The sequence below is a fragment of the Fundulus heteroclitus genome, chromosome 18 (assembly GCF_011125445.2).
Source record: "Fundulus heteroclitus isolate FHET01 chromosome 18, MU-UCD_Fhet_4.1, whole genome shotgun sequence".
In the NCBI taxonomy this organism is placed as follows: domain Eukaryota; kingdom Metazoa; phylum Chordata; class Actinopteri; order Cyprinodontiformes; family Fundulidae; genus Fundulus; species Fundulus heteroclitus.
In genome coordinates, this window is record NC_046378.1 from 32706534 (window position 1) to 32721834 (window position 15301).

The 15301-nt window shown below is 38.0% G+C and overlaps 1 protein-coding gene across 1 annotated transcript in view; it reads left to right on the forward strand.

Annotated features, from left to right (window-relative positions):
• The window catches only part of gbe1b (glucan (1,4-alpha-), branching enzyme 1b), a 180101-nt gene that overhangs the window by 43373 nt on the left and 121427 nt on the right, over positions 1-15301 (forward strand). Inside the window, exon 5 of the mRNA XM_036149447.1 lies at positions 6541-6676. Within this exon, the coding sequence (XP_036005340.1) occupies positions 6541-6676 (136 nt within the window). The remainder of the gene's footprint in view (positions 1-6540; positions 6677-15301) is intronic.

Consider the following 15301-nt stretch of genomic DNA (forward strand, 5'->3'; position numbering starts at 1 on the left):
CATGAGAAATAAAGACACTGACATCTATCCATCCATCCGTTTTATGACCCGCTTAATCCCTCATGGGGGTCGCGGGGGTTGCTGTTGCCTATCAGCATTCACTGGGCTAGAGGCGTCGTACACCCTGGACAGTTCGCCAGTCTGTCGCAGGCCAACTCGGAGACAAACAGGACAAACAACCGTTCACGCACACACTCACACCTAAGGACAATTTGAAGAAGCCAATTAACCCAACAGTCATGTTTTTGGACTGTGGGAGGAAGCCGGAGTACCCGGAGAGAACCCACGCATCCACAGGGAGAACATGCAAACTCCATGCAGAAAGGCCCAGGGTTGGATTTGAACCCAGAACCTTTTTGCTGCAAGGCAACAGTGCTACCCACTGCGTTACTGTGCAGCCCCTTAATGAAAAACCTTTGAATTATTTACTGTAGTTTCTCTGAGATATGTTTCTGTTACCCTGTTTTCATTGCCTTTGGACCGAACCCTTCTTGCTGCAAGGCAACAGTGACATCTGACATCTAAAAGTATGTAAAAAGGTTACCGAGCCATTTCTGAAGCTTTGGCCCTCCAGCAAACCACAGTAAAATCCATTATTCACAACAGTCCACCTTCACAAAAAACTAAACATCTTAATGATCACTGCCAAACATCAAAAGTTAATATTAACACACAAATGTGAATCTTAAAGAATTACTCGAGTTAAAATTACATTTATTTATGAAATGCTAATAGTCATGTATAAACACAAGTTTAGGGCCTCAGTGAACATTACTGTTAACTAAGGCTTGCGTTGATGTTTGTCAACTTAACATTTGAGTAAATATAAATTTATGACTCACCAACAAACTCCTCAAAATCTGGGCTCCCACTGTTTTGACAGGACAGGGACACCTCAGGGGGCCATTCAGATTTCAGCTGGGGCCCATCTGGTCCTGTCGCTGTTTCAAAAAAATGTATGGAGTGTTTTTCTTAGTATTGGTGTCAAATTTGAAATTTTACTACTATGTGGTTGAAAACTGCCTTTTGTGTTTACGCTGAGGCTGTCCGTCTGAAGCTGGATTTTGTTTGATCTTAATGACGTGTTACCAAAAGAAATGGTTTAATAAACGTTTCACAAATCGCAAATGTTCTCTCTTCAACGTGAAATTAACATGTATGGTGTCAATTGCCACCATAGGTCATCTCCAGGCATTTTACAAGACTAATGGACCCAATTATTTCCCAATTACATGGAATTCTAATCAAATTAGTGCAATTCACACCAGTACAAAAATAAATAAATTCATTTTCATAAGTTCCACTTGGGGACTGATTTAGAATCGTTTATTCTATCAGTCCAAGCATGTTATAATTTGGATAAATGGCATGCAGACTAATTAAAGAACTACAAATAGTCATTTAATTTATTGCCAAAAGGAAGCTCCGAAGCATATGCTAACTTTTAGCGCTGTTGGTGTCTAATAGTAAGCCAGTTGGGGCATGTTTTCAGTGCTCACAAATCTTTTCTACCATGTTTGTCACTGTTATGTTTCTTCTGCAGTATACCAAGAATGCTGTGAGAAAAATTATTTTAAATTGGGGGAGGCTTGAGTGTGTATTCAATGTGTTCAATTAGTGTTATTGGCTGACTTGACAAGAAGCCATTATAAGTCGACTCTGTTAACACAACAGGGCAAAACAATCATTGCTTCAAAATAACAGTCAAACACTGGCAGTGTTTAATGCAAAAAAGCTCCTCATGTGAGGTTATGATGATTTAAGCCCCTGATGAGTTAAAAAAAAAAAAGAAAAAAAATGTGATATTTGGCTAAATTTGCCCTATCTTCAAATGCCAAAGACATTTACGATCAGAATTTTCAGAATGTTTTTTTTTTTTTTTTGCTGGTGAGTACAAAAAGAAGAAATATTAGCAAGAGACAAAAAATAGTGTATGCAAATGATTGGAAACTGCATTTACATGCAGACTGTTCATCAGCAGACCAAAAGTTTAAGATCATATTTCAAAAATGTCCAAATCTGTTGAGTCTAGCTGTGCCATTTTCTGTTGGACATTGACAATGTCTTCACCCCATGATGCCAATGGCAAAAACACTGTTCTGTCTTTGAATGTGGCAGCATTAAAGATTTGAAATGGTTGGAACGTCACTGCAGAGGTTTGATACAGTAAGACAGTCAATTTTACATTTCTTAAAAGATCCAGACAAGGGTGGTACAAAGAAAGCTCTGTTATAGAACCAAACAAATATTACCTACACTGAACCAAAAGATCTGACTGGCTGTAACTGAAGATTTGGGCAGATCCTCGACAAATGAAGGCCCTTGCATGCTGACTGTAGTCTATAATCTAAAACGGTCTTCTCAAACTCTGTCGGTTGCAGCAACGTTGTGCCACGTTCTGCTGGAGGTTTCTTCCTGATGCTTAGTGTGAGGAATTGCTGCAAATACACAATACAGGCAGCAGTCCACCACATGCTCATCCAGGAGGAATGAATGCTCCAAGTCTTTGACTCAATGCAATCTGCTTTTTTTAACCATCTTGAATTATAAACGGAACATCACTGCATTGTTTGATAAGCAGGATCATTTTGGAATATATGTACCTGACTTGAAATTAATCTGTTATTTTGAATTGGCGTTTCTTTCTCTAAAGTGCCTTGAGTTGACGTGTTGTGAATTGCTGCTATATAAATAAACTGAATTGAATTACAGAGGGCATCTGTGAGAGAAGAACATAAAAAAAGGTCTTGTATCGTTCAAGTCCACATCCTGTCTGTTTAGACTTTTACAAGGGAACACCTTCAATTGGACCTTGAAAGATGGAAGAAACTTTTCCTCTCTGATGATTAAAAAAAGGCTAGATGGCCATGATGGCTTTTAACAGTACTGGCATGACAAGTAGATCCCACTGGAGATGTTTTCTGTGTGGCACAGGGGAGAAGTCTCCGTCATGATCAGGAAGCTTTTTCCTTCAATGGAACAAGGAAGCTTCAGATTGAACAGGGACATCAAACGTCAGCTGGCTATTTGGAGATGTAAGTAGCAGGCATCCCTCTTCATTTGGGGCCTTTTGTGCAGCAATGACTGGTACAAAGGGCCTCCTCTAGTAAAGCAGCAAGCCCGTGCTGGACCATCTTGCATGTTTATCTGAATCAAATCCCATCAAAAACATTTAAAGGTGGTAGTCGATGGAGGTTGCCAGATTTGGACTTCGGGTTCGCTCCATGAAACCACCTTCATCTCATTCAGCAACGTTACTGCAAGCCAACTGGAAACACTGGCATCAAGCATGCATTAATACATTTCTGGGGTGTGTAAGCTTTATTAGTCTGAGGTTAAATGTAATTTCCTCATCAGTGCCCTATTCTGCTACTTTTTCCTCCTACTCCTATTTCTTGTTTTTGCCTTTTGAAGCTCATCTTACAATTTGGCTTTTCCCCTGTTCGTAAGACTTCGATCCGGCGTGTATAACAGTAGCTAGTGTCACAAGATTAAATGTACCATGGCCATCAAAAGCTAATCTTAAATTTATAACAAGTGTCTTTTCCATTTAATTGTTAAAAGCCTTGTTATAGCATTGATAGTTTGATGCCATGTCGAAGCAAATTGCGTAGAAACTAGTTTGTGATGTGCTCCTCTTTTGTTGCATTTAATGACAGCTGTTGTTTTATTCTTAAAGTGGTTTATAGATAAAACTGGTTTTGAGAGGGTCTGAATGTGTCTCAAAGCTACTTGATGTTCTTAGCTCAAGAGTGAACAAGGGAAAAGCACCAAGAGGCTATTAACGTCCACCTTGCTTTCCTTATCGTTGGTTATTTGGCACCATTTTAATTAGAGGGCCTCTCACTGGCGTTTATATTTGTTTTATTTACAAGTGCCTCAATCATGTACTTCAACTAGAAGGTTCAAGGTCCTGTGGGCAGCTATCAGAAAATTTGGTCTATATAGAAAACAAGCCTCTCCTGTTTTATAACACGGACTGTCCTATAGATACAGTGCCTCGCAAATGTGTTTATACATCTCGTTATTTTTCACATTTTGTCAAGGTATGATCACAAAATTAAGATATTTCTTTCCGATTAGATTTATATAAAATAGTACATAGTACGCTTGTAGCGTTGCCCAAATAGCAACTTTCAGTCAAAAAAAGAGTGTCTGAATGCATATTTTCACAGATACTTAAATTGATCTAATTAACTGGGTCATTCTAACAAATACACTTTGCTCTAAACCATTCCATTAATGTTTTGCAGGTTGATCTACTGTGCTTGTATTTTTTGCCACACACTGTTTTCCATAGAGGGAAATAAGTTGAATTTTGCTCTCGTCTGACCAGAGCACCTTCAGTCACCCGTTTGCTCCATCGCCTTTATGGGTTTTTGCAAATGTCAAATGGGACTTTCTTTCAATAGTGACTTTCTTTTTGCCACTCTTCCACCTAATTCTTCCACCTGAGCTGTTGACCTCTGCAGCTTTTCAACAGTTACAAAGGCCTCTTGGCTGCTGAAGGCATTCCTGTTCTAAAACTCTCTACAACTTTATTCTTGACCCGTGTGCTGTGTCCCTTGTTCTCCATGATGCAGTTTGTTTGCAAAACTTTTAAGGCCTTCACAGAACATCTGAGGGTTGATCATGCACACATGGACTACTAATTTACTAATGTATTGCATTAGGTGACTTTTGAAGGCACACAATAGCTGATACTGGGGAGGCAATGGAACACCATAGCAACACATCTTGCAACAGGTTTAGCTCCGCTGGTTTGAAACACTCCACACCACATACAAAATTCCACAGACTTAATTTCTTTTAACATACTTAATTTCCAAAGTCAGACATTTCCAAAGTTAGGCACCTGGCACTGGCACGAGGTGTAACCATTGTTTTTTTTATGTCACCTCGTTTTTCACCTGCATTCCAACATCAGAGGCGGTGAAAGTTGATGTTGGAACATGTTGGCTTTTTTGCACTGTGTGATGCACATTGAGGAAGATGGGAGCCTCAAAACTGAGGTTTACCAAAAACCTACACACAGATCAAAATATGCATTTTGACTCTCTGTTATCAGAACACTGAGGCGGACCAGGCGGACAGCATTCCCCCTCTATTACAGGGGCAAAACACGGCAGAAACAAAAAGAGCACAAGCTCATGAGGAAATCACTGCAAGCTTGTGATTATCCTAACTGGACAATTGTCAAGTTGGTCAACAAACTAACAAAAACAACAACACTGTGTCTAACACAGAGGAGGAAAACAATGACGCGAAAACATTGCCATCTCATATGTGTCGGGAGTTTCTGAGGAACTTAGAAGAATTCTATCAAAATTTAACACTGTAAGAGAAAAACTGGTTCATCACCAAAGACAGAACACTCAAACTAAAGCTGAGCGACTTCCAATGTAGCTCAGACTGCTCAGACTCCTACACTGGAGAAACATTTTGGGGAAAGATTCAGCGGTCCTCTTGTGCCTCAAGAACTAAGGATGCACATTTGACCACCACAATGCCCAGGTTCTGGACAGCTGGAACAGATGATTTGACAGAGTGGTGAAAGAAGCCATGTGTCAAAAGAAAACCATCACTAAACAGAGGGGGAGGAATGTTTTTCCAAATCCCCGGTGTTTACAGTACAGTCCTCCAACACATTCCAAAGAGATTACATCAGCAGCATCGTCATGATGCAGGTGACCAAGTACTCCACTCACACCAAGCTATAGCTTCTAACGACCAGGACAGTGACGGGTGGGTCATTGATTTGCATCTGATATAGAATGCACCTTGGAAGATGGACCTCCATATCCTTTAAAACAGCAGTGCACCAGTTACTGGTTCTTCAAGTGCAAACCACCAAAATTGACCAAGATATTGTATCTGTCGAAACATTTCAGAAAGAACTGAACGAAAGTCCGATTGCCTCCAATTTAAGACTGCTTGCTGTTGCGATGACCCGGATAACTGAGAATTTGCATTTTGAAGCCAATTAGTTTTATGTGATTTTGGTAGGAATACTGGAACAAAGAGTGTTGACATTTTCCCATTTGTGAAGGATGATGTAGCGTTTTTTGTTTGCGACTGTGGCTTGATGGGTTGAGTAGTCGTCTTGCAATCAGAAGGTTGTGGGTTCAATTCCACTTTCCCCTTGTTACATGTCTGTGTGCAAGGCACTTAACCTCAAGTTGCCTACTGAGCTGCGTATCGGTGTATGAATATGGGTGCGTTAGCGAGAGTATCTGGGTGAATGTGGCTCTAGTGTACAGAGCTTCAAGTGGTCAGCTATATAACTTCAGTCCATTTACTTTACTATTGTGCACACTTTGCATTGGAGTATGATAAAAAAGGCAATATATTTCTTGTTGGTTTGTGGCTGGTAATTCAAGGGGTATACATATTTGTGGAAGGTAATATAAGGGGGATTATTCCTTGTAAAATGTTTGAGCAAGGATGTACACATTTATTTCATTTCATTCTTTATTTTACTCTGTAAAATGTACTGGGTTTTCTTTATTGTCTGACTGTTTAGCTTTTTTTCCTCTGCAGCACATCCATCCTCGGCCAAAGAAACCCTTGAGCTTGAGAATTTATGAAGCCCATGTTGGTATCGGGTCCCCAGAACCGAAGGTCGCCTCATACAAAAACTTCACGCACAATGTACTCCCTCGGATAAAAGATTTGGGTAAGCAACATTTCCTTTTTTGGGCCAGATAATTATTTTGTTTGGTTTATTCAGTTTAAGACCCTAAGTTGGATATAACAAAGTGGTTGTATACAGTGGTGGCTGGTGATAAAAAAATTAGATGGGGGGGGGCACTAGATGTTGGCGATAGATTCTACTTAAAAGAAATCCACCCGAGGTCACTTGTCAGCCTTTTTTTTTTCCTCCAGCAAAAGCCTCATGAAATTATTTTACAAATAAATGACCAAATTTTCTTTCGCTGTCACCATTTTCTCCTGTCTTTTTGTTGTTGTAGTCGATCTCCTCTGTTTGCATCCGTATGTTTAAGTGATATTGACATCGGCACATCTGAGCTGCCAAGGATGTAACTTTGACGGATATTATAAATTAATCTGACTGGTGGGGAAATTACACATAAAGTGCTAAATAGCAATGGGTACTGAGAGTTGGGCCACCAGGGGAATGTTTAAGTTACCAAATAAAGACCAGCATGAAGTCACATGTAAGCTAAATTACTTTGAAATCATACATACACACTTATCTGTCTTGTGTCCCTTACCATTAAAACATATGTATATAGCCCCCAAAACCCCAAAATAGAATGGGAATGTTGAAAAATAAAAAGTCAGATTCACTTTATGAGAGAGCAGATATGATAATTTACTGTCTTCACTTTTTCCTGCAATTTGATATTGGCAGCGCCCGAGCACCCCCTATTGACAAGCCACCGCTGGTTGTATAACTTCTTTCACATACACAATTTTGACCCAACTATCTGCCAAGAAAACTCAGAAATTCAAGGAATTTCCACTTTTTCTTTTTTTTTCATCCATTTTTGTTTTTTATATAAATAGCTGGCAGTGTTTCTGTCAGCAGTGGCCCATAACATAGCAGACAAGCTTTACTGCAGTGAGTGCCACTGTTCCTCCAGGAGCAGTATTTCTCTGTCGCAGACCTGTCACATTCCCTGTGCATAAGATCACCTAAGCAAGCCCACTTCCTGTGTACTGACATGACCTAAAGGGATCACTGACCATTGGGCAGTGTTTTGTAAAGAGGCATTCGAAGCTCAAGTCACAGCACACACATAAAACTGACGATTCGTTTCCATTTTTGAGATCATGGTTGAGACAGCCAACAGTGAAGATAAAAGCCCTTTTCCAACATTTTTACCTCATTCAGTGACAAATATTGCACACATTTATGTTCACATTTTGCCATAACGGACTGTGATATGTTATGTAACTAACTGTTTTAGCAATACTGATCTTGCAAACTGAAACATGCCCTTCATTAGTCATCATATTATCAAATGTGAGGCTGAGTGAATTGTTGAACTTGTGATTGAGTGTTGCTTTTTGTTCCTAATGTTGCTCCTAGTGTTCACAGTTGACTGAATTCATGGAGTTTATTCATTCGGTTTGTATTGAGTGACCTTGAATAAAAAAATATCTGTGTTTAGCATCATAAATTTAGTATAAATATACTGCTTTAATTTTCAGCTTTAGTTGTACTTGAATTAGTGATGTTCTGGTTCAGTTTAGGGATCAGATTGCGTCCTGCACTAAATTTTTTTTTTTTTTCTGGATGGGTATCAGGGTCACTGAGTACTTCTTAGCTCCTGTTTTCTTTTGTAGTTGTGAGTTAGTCCATGTTTAATGAGCATATTAACATAGTTGAGATTCAGCAAAAATGACTTCCATATACCTAGATATACAGCATCCCAGACACTTATTGGTATTGCTGATAAAGATGTGTAAAAAGCTTTCAAAGGAATTAGTCTTTTATTGCAGTCTCATGATCTCTCACTAAATCTTTGGGAAAATCCATCCTTTAAACTGAGCGCATTAATTCAGTGGGGGTGAGGGGGATCATACAGATTAAAAAAGATCAAAAATGCATTTTTTACATGTGTGTGTGTTGCAAACGTTGGCACCTCGTCTATATTTACTTTGTAAACTCCCATTTTTGCCAAGACAACAGCACTTAGTCTGAACATGTAGCATTTTAGGACTTCATAAATTCATAAATAAAGCTCATGGGCAAATTAACTCGAGCCACCCTTTTCCTGTATACTAATGAAGATTTATATCTGCCTTGCTTTAATAGCATGGTGTCTTTCCAGTTTTGAAGGGTGGCCAATAGCTCTGAGGCCTTCAGCTGCATCATATTTTTATCCCGTTGGCACTGGAAGTCATTGATCACTATTTTAAAGTTAATAGATGATGAACATAAGAAAATAAAAGTATGAATGATACTATGTTGCAGTTATTCATTACTTTCATACATAATAACTACTTTGTGAATTTTTAGGGGTCCCACTAAGTCTGGTACTGGCGGCTTTTCTATGGAATTGTTTCACATAAAAATTTTACTGAGGTTAAAGACTTAATATCGTTCTCATTTTGCTTTAGTGTGAGATTGTGCCAGCACAGTGAAAGATACATTTATATCTTTATATGTATATATGTTCTTGATGTTAACAAAACAGTCAGAATGCTCCAATATCACTGAATTAATGTGACATACTTGATGCTGAAAAGTAGTAGATATTCACACAATGTAGGTAATACACACATATGAAGGTTTTTGTTTATTATTTAACTGTTTTTCCGCTTTAAATATTCTAGTTTAACATCTGCTCAAATGTAATTGTGGTGCTGTGACGGCTTGTGTTTGGAAGTAATTGAAAATCAATGACTGTCCTTAAATGATTTGCATTGTTGCAGTAGAATGATACAATTTTATACAATCCATCCTATATGTTAGTCTCAAAAGACTGTGCAACACAGGTCAAATTAAATGTAACCAAGTACTATACACCAAATGAAAAGATCCACACTAAGATCTTTACATAAAACAATTGATACAGCAAAAAGTTTTTAAAAGTCTTCAGCATTAACAAAATAAACCTCTAAAAGCGAAGTATTAAAAGACTAAAAGGCCCTGCTCACTGTAGAGTTTAGCCTTGTACCTGTAACAACCAGGGGATTCTGAGCCTGTGATCAAAGGCAAACTTGGAGATAATCAGGAGTTTGGCCATTTACAGCTCGGCAGGTAAGTACCAGAACTTTTTAAAACAAAGTCTTAAATCTGCTGGAAGCCGGAGTCAAGAGTATGAATGTGAGAAGTCTGGCTGCTGCATTGTAAATGGTTTGGAAGTTTGAAATTGATGATTTGTCCTGAAAGGTAAGAAGGGCATTACAGTGATCTGGGCACAGGTGCAAGAATAATTGTCTTTGGATGAAAAGTGGACCATATGCTGTAAATCAGAAAAGACTCCTAAATGAAAGAAATGGGAACAATAAATGTATCTATTGTGAAGGTCGAAGCCTAAATCTGAGTCGGATAAAATTACAAGATTTCATCTCTTGAAGTTAGCTGCTGTGCAAGAAGAAAGAAAAAAAAAAACTTCCTGTTGCTCTTAGGATGCAGTTCAGCAGGAATTATGCTTTTCAGTAGGAGATGTCTTGTTGGCATTTAAAACAAGAACATTCAGGGAGAGCCAGTCCCTAATCCTGGTTAAACAATGTACCGGGATGGAGAGCCTATCTAGTTGGTGGGACTTAAAGATGAATGTGCCTTAGAAGACGGGTGCAAACACACAGCAAACGGCTGAACGCGGCACAAACGGCCAGATGTGCTGCACACACACGTATGAGTACACCTGGATGACACCTGCATACATGCGGTTGGACATATCGGAAAAAGATTGTATGCAAACGAATGAAAGCTCGTAAAAAGAATATTTACCTCAGAACTGAAACTTGCAGAATGCGACAGGTGAAAAAGGCAGAATGAGGGGAGAAATTTCAGAGCCTGACAAATCAGCTAGAACTTTTCCTGTTCAGTAAAATTATAGGGTAAGCTGTATCAAATGTTGCACTGAGATCAAGTACGAACATTCAGGAATATTTTCTTTCATCAGCAGCCATTAAAAGATCATCGTTCAAAAAGGAAAAATGCATATAAACTTTGTGTAAAAACAACCAAAAAAAAGAACACATTTTAAACTGCTGGTTTATTGTAATTTTTTAAATATTTGTTTTTAAAAAAAGTCAATAAAATCTTGAACAGTAAATAAGGGCAAACTATTCCTATTTTTGAATGTTAGTAATCATTTTCGTAATCCGATTTTATAAATGCCAGAATAATAGAGCAATATTTCTTGGAACTTTTGCATTAAATAAAGGCACACCTGTTGATGGATTTTAATCTAACACCTTAGACATATTGCATTCTTGTGTGACCTTATAAAAAAAAAGAGTAATCAGGCAAAATATCAGGAATAGAATTGTGGAAATAAACCAATCTGGTTCATCTTTGAGTACTATTACCAGATACCTGAGAATGTCACATTCATCTGGTCAAAATTTATCTAAAAGTGTAAACAGAATGGAAATATCCAGCTGTCATACTATTGTTCAGGAAGGAGATGTGTTATTTTACCTGAAGATGAAGGTGTTCTTTTTAGTGAAATGCACAAATAATACCCAGAACAAAAGACAATAAAAAAAAATTAACTGAAGCTGGTAAGGGAGTTTCATTAAATAATGTGAAACCTATACTGTGAAAACTTGGGCTTAAAGGTCATTCAACGAGGAAGATGCCATTCTCCCAAAAGCAGCATAAAGAGCCAAATTGTAGTTTGCATATGGTGTTGGGAATAAAGGACCTTCATTTTTGGGGACATGTCCTGTGGTTTGAATTTAAATTTCATGAAACTAAAATTGAGGTCTTTGGCCATAATGACATTTGTTCCATCAATAAGAAGAAGGTGGAAGCCTCCAGGTCTGACAGCACCTTCCCAGCTGTGAAATATGTGGGTGGGAACATCATGTTGTTTATATGTCTGCAGCATGTGTCACTTGTGCACATCCCAAAATGGAGGGAAGCACATTTTGTGGAAATATTGAAACGGCATCTCAAGCTATCAGCCAATGGTTCTGTCTGGAGGAATGAGACAAAATTTCCTCAATTCCTGTGAGAAGCCTGTTGAAAAATATCCAAAATGTTGGGCCCAAGTCCCAAAATGTCTACCAAAGAAAATAAATGAACATTTTTGTCTTTGAGGAAAGTTTGTCTTTGAGAAAAGAAATATTTTCCTCAATGTTTTGGTATTTAGCAAATACTGTAGAGCTCATGTTGGTAATCCTACTTAAAACACCATATTTTTCTGCCATAAGGTACACTGGATTATAAGGCGCACTAACTATTCTTCCCAAGTGTGTAATATCACTCCGCCTATCCAGAAATATGGTAGGTGTCTGAATTAATATCAAACAGTAAGAAACATGTTTGGGTCTCTTATATAGTGTAAATATGTTTTCAGCTGTGAATAGAAACCCTACAGTTTCTGTTGGCTCTTTTACCAGGCTGAACAAATAATTTGTATAAAAACTTTAAATATCAATAGTTAAAGCCACTGCTGGTATTGCTTTGCAGCTCTGCCCTGCAAAGTGTTGAATTCTTTTCTGTGTAAGCGCATACCTGCTTGCCCTCACTTCATTAAAAGGCACGGATATGACTGGTGCAGGACACCAGGAGACAAGCGATAAATGCTGTTTTCCTGCTTGTGTCATCTTGTTTAGGAGGCAAAGAAACTGCCAGATTAAATGCTGTCAAAGAAACCACCTTCAGCAGCCTAGGGATTTTGCACAATAGGATTCACTAGGAGGCTAAATTTCATTGTCTCCAGTGATGGCTGACTCTGCCTGCCATTTCATTTTCTTGACTGAGGAGGGTGTACTTATATAAATATATAAAAAAAGAAACTTCCTCTCACCCCAGTGCTTTGTCACACTCCTTCAGAGGTAAAGTTTTCTCTCTTTCTCCCTCTAGCCTGAAAAAAAAAAATATATAAATAAATGTGCTTCAGACAACAATAAAAAACCTTGGGGCCTCCCACTGGAGTGCTCCGTGGCACTTTAGAAGCCTGTTGTTCTCTTATTCGTAGACACTGTTTTTCTAGGTCTTTTTTGAAATGTCGTACATGACCTCCTAACTCTAATAGACGGTGTTTCCCTTTTGCCTGAGCTTGTACGAAGGTGCTAGAGCCCGTGTCAAAAGAGTGAAATGCCTGGAGCTCATTAGTACACTTCGACTGGCACAGGTCACATAGCGTCAGGGTTTGCGGGAAGGAAGAAAACTACGTGTTCAGATGCCTTCTGTGTTTAAATTAATGCAGCTAAATGTATCCAAAAAAGGGAAACTGTCATTGATACTCATGACACTTTCATAGTAGCTTAGCAGTGTGTGATCTTTTTTTTTTTTTTTTTTTTTTTTTTGCTCAGCCAATTTACTGCATACTTGTTTTGGAAATGATTCAAGCAGCGGGTGTCTATTAAATGAATCATAGGAAAGGAGAAGCTGACAGGACTGAGAATTTTCTCCCAGTTTTTGCATGAGAAGCAGACCATCCAAAGAGACATAATGTAAGGCTATTAGTAACAAAAAAAGAGACCAGGATATTGATCAAAAGTATTTCATGTTGTCAAACATATTCTACTTTTTTTTTATCGATTTAGCAGTTTTACTGAATAAAATGTAAGAAACGGTGCTTTGCAAACATATTCAATCTCTGTGGTCCACATTTTGTCATGTTACAACCACAAATTACAACATGGAGCATAATTATGAATTTAACTGTTTGCTCTAGATCGGGGGCCTGCAACCTTTACAGTCTAAAGAGCCATTTGGCCTACAGTCCACTTGAATGAAACTCGTTCAGAGCCGCAAATGTTGCCTGGCCTTTTGAAAAAGAAAAACCTAAAAGTTGTGATAAAGTTGTACTGTAGGAAATATGTTGTCAATCGTTAAAGAAACTCCTTTTTATGTCTATTTTGAGGTTTGAAAAAATAGGATGGACGGGATGTTATTTGTGGATAATGATGTAAAAAGAAAAATCAACATAATGAAAAAATATTGATTTAAAATTGGATATTACTGGCACTTTCAGTATCATTCTGTTGTGAAAATGAAAAGCAGTTAGTCCAAGAAAAAAATGCTAAAACCTGCGTTTATTATCATTCTAACATTTAAATACCATAATAAAAATATAATTTGTAGGCCAAAGTTATTAAGAGCCACTGTGGAAGGTCCAAAGAGCCACAGGTTGCAGACCCCTGCTCTAGATGCAACACAATATACGTGAGCCAAAACTAGCACTTCACATTAACTGGAATATCCCAAGTATGAAACAAGGTGGTAGTAACATTAAGCTGTAGGGGTGCTTTTCTTTAGCAGGGGCAGCAAAGTTTTCTGCAATTGATTGCAATGTTGATGAAAGCTACAGTCACGACTTGGGGGAAGAGCTTTGAAGAAATAACATTTTAAAGTATCAACTGACGTCATTAACTGACATTTGAAGTTGTAATTTATGTAAGCATTTGGATAGTATGACTCAGAAGCACTGCGTCTGAAGAAAAAAAGTTAAACAACTCCCAAATATAATCACCAAATAATAAATTCACACAGCCTCTCCGCAACATGAACTGAGTTTGACCTGAGTTTAAACTTTCTGTGAACTGCTGTAGGGGAGACAGCGTAAGGCAGAAAGTACCATCACATCAGCCTTTTGAAAGTGGAGACGCGGCACATTTGCGATGAGCGTGATGAGGCAGGCTTTGCTTGACTCACCTCTGTTTCAAGACCAGAAATACAAAATTATTGCTTTACTGATCCAAGATGTGTATGAAATCCGAGACCGAGGCTGCTTTATCAAACCACTGGGGGAAGAGTTTATGCAGCTAGAAATGTCTGTCAGACTGAAAATTCTGTTTGCCTGAGGATCTCCTTAGCTTTTGCCCAGCCGGGCAATAATAAAACCTGTTATCAGCATCAGAATTCGCTAAGTTATCTGAGTTGTTTCATGATGTTTTACCTTACGTTTCTTTCCTGCAATGCTTCAGATTTTTTTAATGAAGATATTTATCAAGCAAGGATAATTTTCGCTGCCAGCCCACAGCAAATTACTCTTATTCAGGATCCTCTTCCACCAGTGCAACTATCTTAAACATGCAGCCAATTCTACAGTGGATTGTTAAAATAGCCTAGTCAAAGTCCAGATCTCTAAGCTGTAAAAATTATATAATAATGTATAACTTATAAGAATTTGGCCTTTTTAAAATGTAATTAAGCCACTAATGCAATAACTGACTATTAAGTTAATGTTTTCAATCAAAAAAATATTTTAACAGTAACCAATTTATTATAAAATAATAACATAATTATTGCATTAGTAGTAACAACAAGCAAACGCATGTAGGTTAGTTAAACGTTGTTCCTCAATTCTGGTGCATTTGACTAAGTGATCTTATATCACTTCCATATCCTCCTCGCAGGAATCAAATAAATAATATTTGTCCATATATGAAATTATTAATTTACATCTCTAGGCAAATAAACAACAGATTTTTGGCTCTGGCTCTTAAAACCATAATTAAAGCAAACAAGTTCTGCATATTACACACCCTTGATTTCTGAATATGATTGACGTCAACTATGCTAACTTTTGCTGAGCATATTGAACAAAAATAGCTAAAAAAAATGTATTCCCAAGAAATGCAGTCTTGTTTATGCAGTACCATTAGCTGCAATAATTACATTTTCGTAGAATTGAACAGC